Source organism: Pempheris klunzingeri, chromosome 4, assembly GCF_042242105.1.
Source record: "Pempheris klunzingeri isolate RE-2024b chromosome 4, fPemKlu1.hap1, whole genome shotgun sequence".
NCBI classification, from domain to species: domain Eukaryota; kingdom Metazoa; phylum Chordata; class Actinopteri; order Acropomatiformes; family Pempheridae; genus Pempheris; species Pempheris klunzingeri.
This window is the reverse complement of record NC_092015.1, coordinates 23,947,901-23,967,453: the sequence shown is the minus strand read 5'-3', so window position 1 is coordinate 23,967,453 and position 19,553 is coordinate 23,947,901. Positions and strand designations below refer to the sequence as shown.

General features: G+C 39.9%; 1 protein-coding gene across 1 annotated transcript; it reads left to right on the top strand.

The window, feature by feature from the left end:
• Positions 1-12,644: 12,644 nt before the first annotated feature.
• kcnj13 (potassium inwardly rectifying channel subfamily J member 13) lies at positions 12,645-17,888 on the top strand. Its single transcript, XM_070829831.1, has 2 exons — positions 12,645-13,161; positions 17,314-17,888. Exons 1-2 carry the CDS (start codon positions 12,645-12,647, stop codon positions 17,886-17,888), a joined length of 1,092 nt encoding a protein of 363 aa, XP_070685932.1.
• The last annotated feature ends 1,665 nt before the right edge of the window (positions 17,889-19,553 follow it).

Below are 19,553 nucleotides of genomic sequence, written 5' to 3'. Positions count from 1 at the left end.
TAACCTTTGCAAACTGTGTATTCAGGCTTTAACAAAATTGGGGGTATTGAACAATAATTCAAACTTTATGGGCAACAGTGTATAATTGTGTGTATACACATATATACACCAAGTTAGTAACAGACATTAAAGAGACATGAAGCATAAGGATTGAGAGGAAGAGAGGAGCCCAGTGCATCATTGGGAGTCCCCCAGCAGTCTAAGCCTATAGCGGTGTTGTGCTTTAACAAGTGGGAATGTTCAATTTGGCTATCAGAAATAATTAATAATTATCAAAGATAATTAATAATTATTAAAATAAATGAACTTTGATTAAAGTCCACCTCGATTGGGGCACCACCTCGAAAAACGAGGAAAAGACAGCCGTTTTAATTGATATAGTCTCATAAAAATACTAAACTATCAATTTGGAATTATGTTTTATAATTAATTTAATAATTACTACCAAAATTACCACATTGATAGCTAGCTGAAGGATTTTGGAGTTCTTGACAGTGTAGAGGCTGGCAGTGTCCACAATTGTACAACATTAACGGAGACAGCAAGTATTAAAACATTTATTAAAACAGAGCAAAATTCAGGGACATCATTTGTTATGCATTAAGGACTTGTACTTTGGTTGTAAGTACGGCTGAAGCAGAGTAGGTGTTAAAGACATCTGCTGTTGCAGAAACAAAATCAATCAAACAATCTAACTAAATCTCTATGACTAAACTAAAATAATATGAGTGTAAGAGTGTATGTGTGTGTGTGTGATAAGGCTGAGGAATGTGAGATGGGTCCCACAAAGGTGGGGGAGAGAGACCAAATGGTGATGGCCAGACCCCCTGGGGTGTGGGTCAGAGGCAGACAAAGGAAAGCTAAGTGTTGTTAGCTTAGCTTTGTCCCTCAGTGGCCTGTTGCAGACTGTGTGTGTGAGAGAGATAAAGGTGCAGGTTAAGACAGGATGGTTAGTTTGTAGGCTAACATCAACTAAACTTAATGGATGCACAGTAATCTACAACACATCACAATAATCAAACTCAATGAACATTAAAGCAAGTCAATACATTAACAAGGGTAAACCATGTATGCAGTAATGCTATGCTAATTATGCCCAGTTAGAGTTTGTTACCAGTCCTTAAAGGGGGAGAAGAAGAGTCCTTGAGGATGCTGCTTTCTCAGCTTGTTGCTGGAGGAAAGGTGTGGTTCGTGTCCGTGCTGTGTGGTTGCAGGCTGGAGGAATCCGGTCGCTCCTTTGTTCCTGTTAGTTAGCAGCTCTGTGCTAACTTGCTGGTGTGTTCCTGTTGTAGGTTATCAGCTGGCAGACTCTGGGTCGTGCCTGCTGGCGCTGATCTGCTTACTTCAGGCAGGACCTTGTGTCGCTACCATGAAGGAGGTGGCTGCTCTGGACAGACCACACTGAGGCAGAGCTTAGCTGAGTTGAGCTGGTCTCTCCTCTTCAGGAAAGATCAGGAGAGCTGGTCTCTCCTCTGCAGGAGGAGAGGGAGCAGGAAAGAGCTGGTCTCTCCACTTTAGGAGAGACGATCAGAAAGAGAGAGTTCAGTGGGGGTGAACTGGTTTTGTGGGCCTGCGGTCGTAAAATCACGTGTCCCCTCCGGCCAATGGTGACTGTGGAGCTGGGCGCGGGGGTGATTTCACACCTATCTGTGAAACTGGGGGCATTGGGGAAAGGAGCCCAATAGTTTTACAGACAAAGAAACATGCGGTCTTCACCATGCGCTATTCACTGTATAGTGAAGCCCAACAGCGGTATAACTAGGGGCTGGTCCAAGGCCTGAGCCATTCAGAGACACCTCTTTATAGGCTACTAACAGTTAACTATTAGTTGGAGCCCACAAGACGAACACAAGTTAACCTTTACTATAGGTTGTAATGTGATAATAGCTAGACCAATTGTCAGAGCACAGTGCTGCTAGCTAACATGCTGTTCGTAGAGCAGGACTGAAAAGGGGGGGGGGTCAGAACCCAAGGAGGGACTGAAGGTCTAGTAGGTCTAGTTACCACAGCCTTTGTGGACAGCTTGGTCTGGTCAGGGTACACGTGCCCAAGTTCAGCATGTATGTTTGGACTGGTCACATAAACAAGTGAACGAGGAGGACTACTTGCACCATAGCTGTCATTAGAACCATGAAACAAAGGCAGACCTCACACTAAACAAGAGAAAGCAGCCCGAAGTGAGCAAAGGCAGGTTTTGAAGGTTGGTTGCCTGTCTGGAGGTAGGTCAATCCAGTCTCATGCAATGACAATATGTCAAATCATGGGAACTGTCAACATACTACAAAGATACTTGTTGAACCTCCTAAGGGTCCAGAACTTCTAAACCTGGGTAGTCATCTCCTTTGCCAACACTTTTTATGCCTATGAAAAGCCTCCAGCTGGGGCCTGGTGAAGGTGCAGTTCCCTGAATACTCCCCTTTCCCTTTTGTAGCTTTAGCCATTTTCCCAACTGTCACTTTAGCGGTGGGGGATCTGCCTGCCTCAAACCAAAAAAGCACCAACAAGCCTCTCTGGTACATGCAGCATAATAAAGCATATATACATACATAAATTGTGAATTATTGTGGCTAGCTGGTGACCGTAAGCAATATGCTTCAGGGGCACACCAGCATCCGACCAACTCAAGCTTATTGCACCAGAGACAGAGAGATGCTGGCTCGAGTACAGTTCCTCAAATACTGTTAAAATGCCAACTTTGGATGTCTGCACTCCTTATGGCTCTCGCCAAACATCTTGGCTGACAAGAACCGCAAACAATATGGTTTGGGAATCTCTGTCATAACTGGGAACCCAGAGACAGTACTAGATGAAGGGCAAAGGAAACAGCAGTCTAAGGAGGCTGGATTGTTTTAAACTCAAAATCCCCCATAGCATGCTCAACGGTGATGCTATATATTGACAAATGAGACAGGGAAGACACTGGTTTTGTTTCCTGCAACAACATTTATATATTTACATACATTTTACATATATTGAGAGACATTTACTTAATTTTTCATTGTCTGTAATCAATTATGTATCAATTGTCAATACTAATTATTACATCGATAGGGAAACACCTAGTATCTCATTGTATGAACTATGAATGAATAATAGTAATGAAACATTGATTTTATGAAGCAATAACTATTGACAAGCATGTAACACTTAACAATGACATACAAGAGCCAAGTAATTTGCTTGACATGGTGATGGACAGAAACTTCCATAAATCCATACAATTTCATGTATGTCTAAAAATGGCTATCTGAGCAGGGCAAATGAGAATTACATTTTTTATTCAGCTGCATGTAACATCAAGTAGTAAATAGTCTATCAAATTGCCAGGTTTTGTTTAGTTAAGGATTTAGGCAGACAATCATAGACTTTAGTGGTTCTTACAGTGCAGTGTACACATGTACATAAAACCAATAATGCTATAATATGAATTAGTACAATGAATGTCAGTAAATGGAATTTGCAATAATATTACTATAAATGCCTGTAAATAACAAAAAAGTTATTTTGAAATTGACACCTGAAATGGCTGATAATCTCTCATTGCATAGGAAATCTTTGTGAGTGCACTAAACCACAGTGCAGTAAGTAAGTGCAAGTTGAACTGGAAGAACAGGAAGTGGGGTACATCCACACTAAGATGACTAAATTAGAATATGCGTATTAATCTCTCTGTGGAGTGTTCTTCTGTCCACAACAAGCTGACATTTTCTTAGGTATAATTAAAGCTGTTTGAAAATGGACTCCTGGTTGAATAGATGTGGATAAAGTGTCTCAGTGTGTATAGGAAACACTGAGCTTTTGGAAAAATAAAGTCATAACAACAGCAGAACATGGTGAGCCCATAAGAACACACACTTAAGACAACAAAGACTGTACAAAATAAAGAGAAAATCAAAAGTAAAGTAATAACTTGAATGGATTCATAACTAAGATTGTGTTACAGGTACCGGCTGGTACCAAGTAAACAGGTTATCGATTCTGCAAACAGAATAAATGAATGAGACAGGGCAACTTTGCTTCCGCTTGTTCAGCCTCGCTCGGCAGAATCCAATTTATTCTCAATTGCGATTACAACAATAAACCTTCTCTTTATAACTTATTCACAAACCAGCTATTAAAATCAAACTCCTAATTACATGTTGTTCAGTGTTCTTACTGAATTACAATTTATATTTTAATTCACCAAATCTTAATAAACAATAACAATTTTTGTATCCTTGCAGGTTGTATCCTAACCATGATGTATGCTACTGCTAACAGTGGTAATGGCTTTGCGGTTTTTATGTTTTTTTTTAAATGTAACATAACCATTTTCTTAGCATATTTTAACAATATTTACATATACAACAGCATCATTAAATATTTTCCAAATATTTACACATCAAACCAAATGTGCAGGAGCCCAACGATAAACAACTGAATGGCGTGATGCCGGATGAGCATTTACCACAGCGCCATTTTGTGCTAATATGCTGATAGCCAGTAACAGATATTCATTACGTTATATATACATAAATTCTGCTACCATTCTCTTTACAGACAACCCAACTCAAACATCAATCGATATGTTCACAAAGTAAACACAAGTAGACCACAGTTTTACAAACCTGAAAACAGAACAAATGAATGAGACAGGGCAACTTTGCTTACGCTCGTTCAGCCTCGCTCAGCGGAATGAGGGAAACAGACCGTGATGCCGCAAAAGCCACAAAGCGACTGCTGCAAACACACAACACAAAGTGCCCCGCTGCCTCCTGCTGGCCAAAGGCGGGAATGACATGTTAATTCCCTGTAACAAAACAAATGCTACTGTCAGGGCCGGCTCTTCCAATAGGCAATATAAGCAAATGCTAAGGGCACCGTGGCCTCCAGGGGGTGCCACAAAAGGGGGAAAAAAATACCTTAAATATAATTATATTAAAACTAGTTATTACTATTAACTCTTAAAATGGAAAAGCTCACATTGATTCAAATGTAAAGCATGTAAAGCCATGACGGGGGCGCCCCCCTCCTCCTCCTCCTCTTCCTCTGGCTGATCGTTACCTGCTCGCTCTCTGTGGGGGGAGGGGCGAATTTATTGATGTAACCCCAGAGAACCTTGTAAACATGTCAAAACGACCGAAAGTGTCCGGAGCACAGGGAAGAAAAAAAAGAGAAGAAGAAGAGGAAAAACGGGAGAAAGAAAGAGGTAAAGTAAAGATCCAGTCATGACATGAAGCAGCATCAGGTGTAGCAGTTATCACAGTGTAACATCAGGTGTAGCAGTTATCACAGTGTAACATCAGGTGCAGCAGTTATCACAGGGAGCATCAGGTGTAGCAGTTATCACAGTGAACATCAGGTGCAGCAGTTATCACAGGGAGCATCAGGTGTAGCAGTTATCACAGTGTAACATCAGGTGCAGCAGTTATCACAGGGAGCATCAGGTGTAGCAGTTATCACAGTGAACATCAGGTGCAGCAGTTATCACAGGGAGCATCAGGTGCAGCAGTTATCACAGTGAACATCAGGTGTAGCAGTTATCACAGTGTAACATCAGGTGTAGCAGTTATCACAGTGTAACATCAGGTGTAGCAGTTATCACAGTGTAGCATCAGGTGTAGCAGTTATCACAGTGAACATCAGGTGCAGCAGTTATCACAGGGAGCATCAGGTGTAGCAGTTATCACAGTGTAGCATCAGGTGTAGCAGTTATCACAGTGAACATCAGGTGCAGCAGTTATCACAGGGAGCATCAGGTGTAGCAGTTATCACAGTGTAACATCAGGTGTAGCAGTTATCACAGTGTAACATCAGGTGCAGCAGTTATCACAGTGAGCATCAGGTGTAGCAGTTACATTGGGTAGAGCCGGCTCTGCCTACTGTGGACACCTTAAAAGCATGTTGCTACTACTTATAAACACAAAATACATTATCATAATTGTGACTTCACAATTGTGGCGTCACAATGGAAAAACATGACCCTATCACTGATAGAAATGATGACCAAAACCAAATATAAACCAAAACATCCTTTGAAACCATCACTATCCACAATTGATTTCATATCAGTCCTGCTTTAAAAAGTATTTACACAGTGTGTGACAGACTGCGTGTGACCTACCAGCATTACTGTCCTGCTGGGTCAAAAAACAGTGCTGATTTTTAACCTCTAGTCATGTGGTTCTATTATCCTTTTGTCACGACAAAGAAGCTCTCTGTGAGTCCTTGTTTACTGTAGTTTTGAGGTCAGTAATTTGTAATATTGTCAATGAAGGAAAATGGTTAGTGAAAACCACTGATGTATATTGTGCAACCAAGCATAATTCAAACCGACAGTTTATTTGAAATTTCAGTGGAGATACTAAACATTTACAAAGACACCAATTCCTAGAGGTGAAATGATGTGCATTGTTATATTTCTCTCAATAAGGTTTTAAGATCTGTTATTTGATATAATAAGTACCTTCAGAAAACACATGCATTCAAGAAGTAAAGATGGGCACAATCACATGCATGTATGCTCACAGATGAACTACCTTATCAGCAAACCCAAAGCAGCAGCTGTGGGACAGCAACCAGCAACAAGCAGCTCTTTGAATGAACTGTGACAAGGTGTTGTTTTTTTCCCCCTCCCTCTGTCTTCAGTCTTCCGGGAACACTAATAGGCTCCATGCAGAGTAATGTGACCACTTGAATCACACTCGCCCTGGAGCTGCAGTTCGGAGGAGCAGAGAGCACCACACTCAGTTTGGCTACCACATCAGATTCTGCTCAGGATTGCTCTGGGATTTTACACCCGACCGCTAAAGAACAAGTGGCACTCTTTCCATCTGCCTCAGCCCACTCGGCAGACCTCAGACTAACTTTTAGGTGAAAAGGTCTGAGGGCCCCGTCCGTGACTGCAGCTCTAGGTGAGTACAAAGTCCAGCATTTGACGCTGGGTATAGCTAAGGCCCTGATATCAGGAGAGTGAGTGTACAAATCTGATCTGATCAGTTTGGTGATCTGTTAAGCAACCCAATGTAACTTGATGAATCCATAATATGAAAACAAGATTTGTCATATGACATCAATTATAGATAACGGACATTGACGCAAGGTCATCTGAAAGTCAAGAAAACAAACATGTTGATTGTTAATTACTTCAATGATAATCAAATAGATTTTCTATGGTAATCGAATATAGTTTCACTATTTCAGACATGCATGCTGTGTGATGAAGCGGTGTTAACAGAGCAGAGAAGACATAAACAGCTGCAGACTGAATATTACATAAACTTGTCTACACCCCTATGAATTGGCGATAAAGACACATTTCCATTAACTTGCTCCATTGAACGTTAGCACGGATAACTTGATGGGAAAATGGCTGACTAGGCACTGTCACGCGTAGCCAACATCACTAGGAGATGACTACTCTAAGTCTAAATATTCCACCAGCCTCAGGGAGCCCACGCTCCTCGGAGTGGTCACACAAAGTGCTATTTGTTTGCATTGTCATAGATCTGTACAACTCACATAGAGGAAAAACGGTTAATGTCATTACATTATAAGCTCATTGCCTTCATAAAATGATACTCCAAGTTGAAGTTATGGATACTTAGACTTAGTTTACTTAGACAATATTGAGGACATGCTTACAATTAACGCATTGTCCGTACCGTACCGAAAACCTTCATATGTGAAAGTAATCAAAGATACAAGGAAGGACCATTTCCCCCAAACTTCCTATGATCAGTACTTATACTTAAGAACAGTGCTTGAGGAAACTTTTACTTTTCTGTATACTTTCTCTGATTGTAGTAAATTCTAATCTTACTTAACAATTATAGTAGAAAAACAACTCACTTATTTCAGTGAAACAGACATTCAAGCAGCATAATTCACATGACGCATTCACATGAACTCTGCAGAAACTTTAACTTCTGTAACATGTATTGTGTGTTTACAACACCAGGATAGAACACAGCTGGAACAGTGTGTGAGCAATGACTTGAGGCAAAAGACATGTTTAGTTTTTCATCAATACTACAATCTTTGCTTAACCGGAATTGTTTTGTCACCTAAATCTAATCAAATGTGGCACACTGAACATGAACATCACTTAGTGGCATTACATTAAAACAATTAACGAAGATCATTTTAAGCCATAAAACTCTGAAGAATCATGTATTATGAAAAATGTACACAGTATCAGTATCAGACTCTGTATTGAACAAACTGTGCTATACTTTAGTATTGACCACTTTCTTGTGGGTGTCATACAATATACCGATAAGTATAATTTAGACTATAACATATAAGAGTATAAATAAGTTTTAATTCATACAGAATGTTTTATTTATACTATATTATACTATATGTTGTTTTTTTAGTGTAGTGGATGTGTTTTTTTTTTTTTTTTACTTTGAACAGAGCAATGCTGTTTCCACCTGTTTCCTGTCTTTATGGCTAGTATGTGTGCTAAGCATGTCCTGGCTCCAGCTCTCTACGTAACACACAAACATGAGATTAATATTAATGTTGTCCTCACAAATCTGTTTTATGAGTTTCTGCGCTCATGGCCAGTGTGGTGACTGACTGATCTAGTGACAGCTCTGACAGACTGAGATATAGGACATAGCCTCTGCCACCACATGGCTCTCATGTGATGACCTTGTTGACTGTTTACCACAGCCTTACCACAAAGAGAAACTTCTTACTAAAATCAACCACACATTCTCCAGACACACTCTTTATTACCCTATTGTTATTTCTGTTACACTTCTATCTTCTAGATAACTGAGTGTTGGTATTTGGTTTACAGATGAGCACAGGAAGTGCTCTGAAGTTGATTATGCCGTCCTTTTTTCAATGGCAACTACTGAACTGACTGAAGATTTTTTGTTATTTAGGACCTTAACCAATTAACTTTTCCTTTTGTGTTTTAGAGATTAAACTGGTTGGAAGGTAGAAAATGATCAGGTATTTGAATAAATGTCATTCAACGCTACTGTGTGATGTTATCAAACTTTATTCTAAAATTTTAACATCACTCCTAATACCCTCACACAGGAATTAAGGATTTGATTGAATTTTAATCTCTCTCTCTCTCTCTGCTTTTTGAATTTGAAAGCCATGCAAAGTTAACAGCAAATGCATCAAAAGAAGTTGCAAGGGCATAACAAATGCAAGACCAAAATGATGGTAAATGTATATTGTATTGTAACTGGTGAGCAGAGAGCCATGCAGTGCAGTAAGTTTAAAGCTTGCCACAGATGAAAGACGCATTCCTACTCTGCATGTCGCTGTGTTCCTCAGACAGATTCCCAGCTGGGACCTGCTCTAATCTCCTGGCAACAATATTGACATAGAAATAGAAACTCTGACGAGGACAGGTCTCTAGCTGTCTGCCTGTCAGGACTGTCTTCAAACATGTCTGCTGGTTGGAGTTCCTTGTTCATATGTCCTGTTTAAATTAGATACATGGTGAATCTGTAGATACAACATAACCTTGGTATTTAAAGGAACAGTTTCACATTTTGTGAAATATGATTATTTACTGTTTTAGTCAGACTTAGATGAAAGGATGGATATCAAATACATCTCTAAATGTCCAGGACTTGTTCAGTGTAGGTCAGTTCAAAGAGACTGCAAAACTGTATCCCTATAATGAAGTAAGTCTAAAGGTCTTGAAATTAGGTAAAAAGTGAAATGTCAGTAATTTTGGTTCCATTACAGGAATGGCCAATTTGTCTCTAAAATCAGACCGTAGATCCCTTTGGGATCAAGAATGCACAGATGTGGACTCAGGTCACATGACTTGGACTGAAGTCAGACTCAGCAGTAGCATACATCCATGCAATCTGCCCATTTTTTCCTATTGCTTTTTCAACAGTAGGTGCACATTTTTTAAACTGCTAAAAGTAAAATTTTAAGTACATAATATGTGACAGATAAAACTAACAAGTCTAGGGGTCTATAGCCATGTTCTGTGAGGCTTAAGTACAACAGTAGATGCTAGATGCTGATGTCAGGATGCTAACTTGCATACAGTGACATGGTTAACCTGCTGTTTACCATGTTCATATCTTAATTCAGCATATTAGCATGCTGATATTTATATTATTTCTATTATTTACAACTGATAGTATTAAACACGTACTACAGCTGGTCATGTCATTCGTGTTGCAGGTATTTGGTCATAAACCAGAGTATTGAACAAATAGCAATTATAAAAGTCAGAAGATCACCAAAGATATAACAATTCAATGTAAGAGGAACATGCATGGCTGTAAGAAATTTCTTAACAATCCATTTGATAGTTGTCTAGATGTTTCACTTAAACCACAAATGTGGAGCCATAGGAAAAGTCAGGGGATCACCAAAGTTAGAGGGCTGTATTCTCTGGAGCCTGACAGAATACAGACAAAAGTTAGACAGTTTATTTACACAGGTAGTGGCAGAAATGTAAAATCAAGTCATTCCAGTTTTAGCAGGTAACACGGGAGCCTATTTCCTGACTAACAACAGCTGACTAAAGTTATAACTCACTTCATCTAAAAAGTTCTGTCTTCATTGCCAGGTTTGAGCTCTGAGTTCCCTAACTCTGAGCTAACTTGCTAACAAGACAGAATATATAAATCACACAGTTTTGCTTTTGTTGGTAAAGTTTCTCATTTGACATTGCAAGGCAAACTGTTTCCCTCCTACTTTCAGACTTTGTGCAAGGCTAGGCAGTAGGTGATTTGTTAATTTTTTAATGGGGGAATGGTCCAAAGTTAGCACCCCATCCCCTTCCCCTCTCTATAACAGACAAGAAGACTACAAGCAGAATTCTACAATCATGAAGGTTACACTATTTTATAGTGTATAGACTACAACATAGTATAAAATTTACTATTTTAAGTGTATAGTTTACGGAATATTATAGATCGAAGACAAAACTGACAGAAGGGTTGGAGTGAGCGAAAAAGACATAATTACAAATCTGTCTGCTACTTCAGCACCATGATTCCAAGTCCCGTACTTTCCATGGTACTATATCAATACATATCACAGTATTGGGCTGGTCAGACGTTGTGTCTAAAAAATGTGCGGAAAACTCCACCTTTTATCCAAGGTGCTTGGGAAATTACTCTACTGTGTCATCTGCCAACCATAACCAGACACTAGAAATATTTAGCCTAGCAAGAGAATTGTTAAAGAAAAATTAGAACAGATTAAATTAGCTAGCTATCTTAACCATTTACTATTACAACTAGTAACATATAAACAGAATATCATCATGTTCATCCGGGAGATGGTCACAACTTTGAAAAATGGCCTCCCCAAGAAAGTTTACTCCAGGAAGATTCAGGAGAAGCTGTGCGGATTCCAAATCCTGGTTGTAAATAGTGGAGCAGCTTTTTACCTTTGTTGGTTGTTGGAAGGGTCATGGAGTTTGCCCATCTCGGCTACATGTGATTTGTGGACTTGGAAAAGGCTCATAAGTGTTTCCCATGGAGAATCCTCTCGGGGTAACTGCGGGAGTATAGGGTATTACAAGCCCTGTGGTCCCTGTCAACCAAAGTGAGAACTGTGTCTGCATTCTCGACCCAAAAACGAACAGGTTCTCAGTGGGTGTTGGACTCTGCCAAAGCTGTCCCTTGTCATCAGTTCTGTGATATTCAAGGACAGGATCTCAAGGTGCAGCCAAGGTGAGGAGGTGTCTGGTTTGGGAACTTCAGAATTGCATCTCTGCTTTTTGCAGATGATGTGGTCCTACTGGCTTCTTCAGACCATGAACTCCATCATGCACTGAGGCGGCTCCCTTTGTAGGTCTTCTGGGCGCTAACTGGGAAGAGTCCCCACGGCAGACCCAGAACTCGCTGGAGGGATTATATATCTCATCTGGCCTGGGAACAACTCGGGATCCCCCAGGAGGACCTGGAAAGCATTGCTCAGGAGAAGGACGTCTGGAGTGCCCTGCTTAGCCTGCTGCCACTGCGACCTAACCCCAGATAAACGGGAGAAAATGGATGTATGGATCATGCTCACCAGTTATCCCAAGTTCTGAGCACATATATCTCCTGGCATTGATACTTTTGTGGGTGTCAAAATAGTAAGAACTTGATAGGTCATACAGTTCCAGGTATCCCTGAATAATAAATAAAAAAGAAGAATATAATCAGCCACTCTTCCATCTTCAGTTTAGATGACCTTTCAAGCAGATGTTGTGACATCCTTGGGTGAAACGAGTCCTGTCGAACTGATTGGTTAATTCTTGTGACATGATCTGTAGTGCGTTTGCTGCATTTGAAAAAGTTGAGATTTTTCAACCCCCCAAAAATGCCAGTTTTTGCTGGTCAGTTTTGTAACTTATTGCACATCTCTATTGAAAATTATAAATGTGTGTATGCAGAAAACACAATATCTGAACAATCCCTAACAAGGCAGATGAATTTTGGTAATTTTTGGTAACAAGTTGGGTGGTACCCCCTCATCCCCCCTCAAATTGCCAACTGATTCTAGGTTTGCAGTATCTCTGTACTGGACACACAAACATGAACTTGATTTTGATACCAACTGACAATTTGTGTGTTGTTAAGACAGTGTTAAGAAATGTCCCTGGGTGTCTGTTATCATTTCTTTTTAGGATCATCGACACCTTGACTTGCCCTGCTTGAGATCCATCTGCAACCATGACGACCAAATCGAACAGTAGCGTTCTGGCTGGCAAGGCTTCCTCTTCGCCTCTCTTGTCCTCTCCACCCCGCCAGCGACTTGTTACCAAAGATGGACACTGTGCCCTTCGTCCACCACTGTGCCCGTCAGGGTCATGGCGTGGGGCCTTGGGCAGAGCCTGGCTGCTGGCCCTGCAGGACCTGTGGGGACAGTTGGTGGGTCTGCGCTGGAGGTGGGTTTTGTTGGCCTTCTGCACCTCCTTCCTGGTCCACTGGCTGCTATTTGCCTGCCTGTGGTACTTGCTGGCCCACCTCAACGGAGACCTAGCTGTGCAGGATCATGATGCCCCTCCACAGGGGCATGTGGTTTGTGTGAAGCACATTACCAGCTTCACTGCTGCCTTTTCTTTCTCCCTGGAGACACAGCTGACCATTGGCTATGGCACCATGTTCCCCAGTGGAGACTGTCCCAGTGCAATAGCACTGCTGGCTGTGCAGATGCTGCTGGGGCTCATGCTGGAAGCATTCATCACAGGTACATCTCTCCTATTCCTAAAGCCTCCTCTTCACAAATGTCATTAACTCTGAGGTCACAGTTCAGTTCAGTTCAGTTCAAAAACATTATTATCATTCACAACACATATGTCAAACTCAAGGCCCACATCCGGCCCGCGATACAATTATATACGGCCCACGAGATAATTTCATGTGACCATCAAGTATGGCCCGTCGGTAAACAGCACTCCCACCTCTAATACTACAAATCCCACAATGCACTGAACAGCTGCCGCGCTAGTCAGGACCCGTGCAGCAGCCCCTCCTCCCGCAGGTATAATGACACACCGATCAGCTGATCAATGCATTGATCAGCGCTGTTATAGCGACACTTATGGCGCGTTTCCACTAGTACCTACTCAGCTCTACTCGGCGTAGGTACGGAATAGGTACTAGTGGAAACGCGCCATTAAGCTAGCCCCCCCAAAATAAATGGCTAAACGAAAAGTGGACTTTCAGAGACTTTCAAAGCAGGTGGGGGACAGAATTTTACCTGTTTGTCGATATTGGAGGTAAACCTGTGTGTCTTGTTTGTGGAGCTGATGTGGCCATAATTAAAGAATATAAATATAAGACGACACTATGAGACAAAACATCAGGATAGGACAAAAAAGAAAAAAAATATTTAAAATTCTATTTATATTATTGAGGAAAAGTTGTTGAAGTTTGGCTGTTTACATTCATATTTCTGGATAAAATATATATTATATTATATATTATATTATATACTATAATAAAAGAGTCACTATTAGAGTCTTCACTAAATGTTGAGCCCGTTTGGCCCGTGACTTAGACCGGGTTTTAAATTTTGGCCCTTTCTGATTCACAACATACACACAGTGCACGCATGAACGATACATTTCGTTACATCTGTTCTCCAACAGCATTTTCCTCCACAGTCTCAATTGCAAGTTAAATGGACACATTGAGAGCCTAACTGGAGCCAAACTGAAGCTAATTAAATTGTTACCCTGTTTCTGGATATAACATATGAAAAAGTGAGGTTTGTTATGTTCTAGGAATACACATTAATATTTACATTTACATTCACAAGAGTTTGGGTGTTAAAGTCAAAGTCTGCTTCCTCACTGACTTGTGTAACTCCTTCCATCAATCTTGGCCCAAATCCCAACCAGTCATCTACTGTGATGCTTACCTCAACTAAATCTTCCCTTACCTTTATCCCAAACAGTTATCCCTGAAACAACTAATCATATCGTGATCTAAGGCCAACACAACAAATAAATATGTAAAACCTCTCCTTGTGTTACAAAGTGAGCCCAAGAGAACATTGCAGTTGTTTCAGAGCTTGATGCACACAAAATGTGACATCTACTGGGTGAACCTTGGTATTGCATTTATAGGGTCAGATCAAATCCAAGATGTTGATGACACAGTGATTACAAAAGTGGTATCAAAACTGTTATTTTCTGTATTTTGTTCTATAAAAGTGTGTTAGAAAAACTTTTGCGTAGTCTACGGCTCTGCTTTTAAAGTGTGGTAGTTAACTGATAAATAATTTGATAATGCATACTTTGTCATCAGAACAGCGGTGGAAAACTAAGTGCATTTATTGTACTTGAGTACTGTACTATATTTATATGTAAGTACAGTTTTGAGGTACTTTTGTTTTACTTGAGTAGATCCAGTTTCTAGTACTTTGTATTTCTACTTTGTTACATTTCAGAGGGAAATATTAGGCTTTTTACTGTACTGCATGTTCCTTCAGCTTTAGTTACTGGCTACTTTACAGGTTAAGATATTACATTTTATAAACATATGACTAAAGACTATAAAATGTGACACATTTTTAAGATTATACCAGTTTTCCCAAGCTTTTTGGTTTGGGGGGTGTTGGGGCTCATTGCCACATTTAATTTTTGTGAGACGTTTCCCTTCTAAACCTCTCATTTTTATTTGAATAACTCTCTAAGGTTCAAAGAGGTCAAAGTATCTAATATTTCACAAAAAGATAAGATGTGTACATCAGAACTTTGTTGTGTCTGATTTTCTCTACCATTAATCATCTCACAACCCCCAAGATTTACCGTAGCTGGTGACCCCTAGGTAGGAAATCACTGAGCAAAACTGTCTAACTGACTATATTTGCATGACGCATTAGTATCATTAATCTAAGTATGTCTCACAAAATAATATCAGTTACACGGGACATTTTGCTGAAGAACAAATGCTTTTCCTTTTGGTATTTTGAATATATTATGCTGATAATACTTAATACTAGTGGGGGACTTTTAAAGTATTTGTTAAAATGAGATACTTGCACCTTTACAGCAGCGTATGCAACTTATTTTAGAAACATTTTTGTTATTTTTGTTGAAATACTCATGACAGCTTTACAGCAATCAATAGATTAAACAGTTTGACAAAAGTCAAACAATCAAATAGTTTGAAAAAAAAGAAAAATTCAGTGTCCATGACTGGCACAGGACTGTAATAAACTGACCTGCCTGTCTGCCTATGTAGCTGCCTACCTGTGTATATTCTGCAAGTGCACTCATTGCATACAACCGGAGTCTTACACAAGGCTAAACCTAGCAAGCTGGTTGCATAAAAATGCCATAAAAATGTCAGAGAAAGTGCAGTCAAAATTTGAGTCACAGTTCAGTTATGAGTATGAAGCAGCATTAAACACACATTCACTGAGCCAAAGAATAAGGGAGCTGCAGCTCCCAAATTAGTTTACTAGACTGACTATACTAACGGGTTCGCTTATTAAACAACAAAGCACAACCTCTGAGCCAAGTGAGTAATAACTGTGAGATAAAGGTAATGTTACATTCGTGACTATGTTTCTTGTGTTTATATGATTGAAACATTTAACAGAGTCAGTCCAAATAAAGCATCCGAATCAAATGTTTTCCATAGTGTGCATGAAGGCATGGGATGAATTGAGATTAATCTTTACTGTAGTTGGCTTACTTAACATTCTAAAAATGTATTCAAGTGTTTCATCTACCACATGCAGTCATTTACTACTACAGACTCCCTGTGGGCTGTGAATGTAGAAAAGGCAGGTTACAAGTGGGGTTAATGTGAGTCAGCGAGCCAAAGTATGGAGAGATTGTAAAATTCAGAGGAAAATGAGGAAGAATTTAGAAACTTTTATAAACAGCAATTTAATATTTGGTAAAGCATACTTAATAACTGTGGTATCGAACAGATACGAAGCATGCACAGTTTTTATAACCTAAATGTAAACAAAATATGGATGCATCATTAACCATGTTGCAAATTGTACATTTTAGAGCAGCTGCCCAGTTGAACTAAAGAAAGTAACAGGGAGTACAGCCATAGCTCATGTGGCGGAGCAGTTTGGCCATTATCATAGTGATGGTGGTTTGATTCCTGGCTCCTTTTGACCTGACCACAAAATACCAAGTGTCCTTTAGCAAGTCACTTAGCCCGAATTACTCCTGATGTAAAAAACAAAAGTCAGTTAGCACAATATTGACTGCCAAATAAGTGAAAAGGTGGCTGCAAGAGGACCAGCTATGTTCACATTTACCTCACCTGTTGTTTAGTACTTTATTCAGATTACAATTCCACTCCTGTTTCTCTGCAAGTGCACCACTTATGTTGCTGTCAATACAGAGGGCAGAAATGGGATCTGACAGTGTATATGAACAGTCATGGAATTAGGAATGTCTGGAATCTGGAGCACTTGAAGCTTTGTCCATTTTTACACCTGGTCAGTTTCAGAACTTTATTTTAATTGGCAATGCAGACCATCCTCATTTCAAAAGTCAGAGATGTTTAGCACATTCATCCTGTCTGTTCAATACCTCTGTATAGGCCCGTCAGGGGTCAAAGTGGCATCCAGAAGCTTGCCCAACATTAACCCATGTGGACCTGTTGGATGGGCAGATAACAATTCAAAATCAAATATAAATTAAAAACAGAACTTTATAAGCAAATGGCCTTCAGTGTCATATTAACATTATTTTTCATTTGCCTATTGAACATTTTGTGGGTTTTACCTCTGCTGCTTTTGTCAGAACCTGATTTGTTTTGCTGCAATTTACTGCAAAGCAGCATGAGACAAAGATTTTTTTTCAAAACATCTCCTCAGTGTTATAGTATTACATTAAAGTGTCATTCTCTTAACCTTCAGGTGCATTTGTAGCCAAGATTGCACGTCCCCAGAAGCGAGCAGGTGCCATCCAGTTCAGCCCCCAGGTGGTGGTGGGCCAACACCAAGGCCAGACATGCCTCATGCTACGAGCCACCAACCTACTACAGCGACCTCTGGTTGATGTAAAGGTGAGTGCTGTGCTCTACGAGGAGCATGAGGGTCAGGTCCTGTATCAGACCTCTCTGGACTTCCACTTGGATCATCTAGGCCAGCAGCCCTGTCCCTTCTTCATCTTCCCACTCACCTTTTACCACCCTCTGGACCGCAGGAGCCCCCTCTACCCTGCCCTTTGTGAGGGTATGTCCAATCACTTTGAGTTGGTGGTCTTCCTGTCAGCATTGCAGGAGGGAACTGGTGACTCCTGCCAGAAGAGGACCTCCTACCTGCGCCAAGAAATCCAGTTTGACCGTTGCTTTGTCCCCGCCTTGGGGCTGGATGCTCGGGGGAGATACATAGTGAGCACCCATCAGTTTGACACAGCCCACTCAAGGGAGCCTCTGAACAAGGATTGTGTAGTGCAAATCAATGGTGATGGCAATGACAGGATAGAATAAGGATACTAAAAGGGAGGTCTCATAGGGGCAGGGGGAGTTCTGAGGGATAACCAGGGAGGGCAACAATGGAACAGATATTTTTGGCAGGAGGTTCTTGATTTAATTTGGTAAATCTGAGTTTATTTTAAACATTTTAAATTAAAATGTATATCTGATATTGGTACTGCCTCAACTTCTCCCTTAATCGTTTGGAGTTCCTAGTGCAACAACAAGTTTATTATGCCTTACTGGCTTCCCACCAATGAATATATCCAATTGTTTTTGTTAGTATGCTGGGTCAGCAGGGGTACACTCTGGGAATTGAGTAGGGACAAATACAGTTTATTACAAGTTGGGTTCTATTTTTCTTTTTTCGCCCTAGATACATATTCACTGATTTAATAGCTGAAATCTTTGAACACGCCTACATCACGAAAATTGCATGCAGTGGGGCAAGAAACATGAGCATTCAGAGCAGACAGGTTGGAAACAAACCTCCCGGTTAGAAAATTTATTTGAACATTACAATAATTATTATTGAATGTCTATCACAGTTACATACCCACTTTCTGCCTCAGCACTGACCTACAGCACTTATTGTCTCAGCTTTGACTAACTGTACTTACTGAGTTGATTACACTGACAGTTTTATTGTTTAATGAGGATATATTAGCAACAGCATGGGTGTACTAATTTTTGGTTTTACCTTTAAATGACGTGGCAGCTAATTTAGCTTAAATGTTGATTTGTTTACAACTGGTCTTTTATGTTTTTTTTCAGTGTTTGACCTTATTTCAGCAATGTCCCTACATTTGGAGATCTCAGCATTCACTATGCGGAGAATATTTTCATCATACTTGATAGAACTGAAGGCCACAGTTTGGAAAATAAAACCCAAGTTGTAATAAACCATAGTTGGCTATTAATCAAAATTAATTTGCATTTCAAGGTTTTGTTAATGGTTTGAATATAACAAAGCAATATTTCAAAATATTTTGTTACTCTGTGTTGGCACAGTCAATTTCAAATTCAATTCCAATTCAGTTTCACCAATCAATATTTAATTAATACTGAATCAGATGACTATCTGTGATGGGAACTAGGCATTTATAGTGTTGAACCTACAAAGAATTGCCATAGACTCTAGGGACTTTTTTATAACCGCCTTTCAGCTTATTGTTTTGACTAACACATTTGGCAACAACAGGAAGCTGTTTTCTGCAAAAACTGTAAGAACCCATCCAAATGATTGATAATGGTGCTCTGATTTGATAATAAATGCTAATGTTTGACAGTGTGTCTGTCAGCTTTTCCCTGTCAAAAAATAAAAGATAGCTGTACTTCATCTTAAAGCTCCTTGTGTATTTGAACATTTCTGACTTTGTTGACAATAATTTGGAAGATCGTATGATAAACATTTTACATATAGAGGTTTTCAAAAAGCAAACAGGGAGCTACCTATGATTGAACAGAGACAGTTTGCATGTTGTTCTCATTCCCTCATTCACTATCTAAAAAGCTTTCTTTGACAATTAAGAATGAATTTGAAATACATTCTGCCATCACAGTTTCAACATGACTCTCCCCTGAATTCACTGAAATTTATTTTAATCAATTCAGTTGCACAAACAATTAATTTTCCAAACTTCACATACAGGATAAGAATATGAATTAAATCCAACTAAA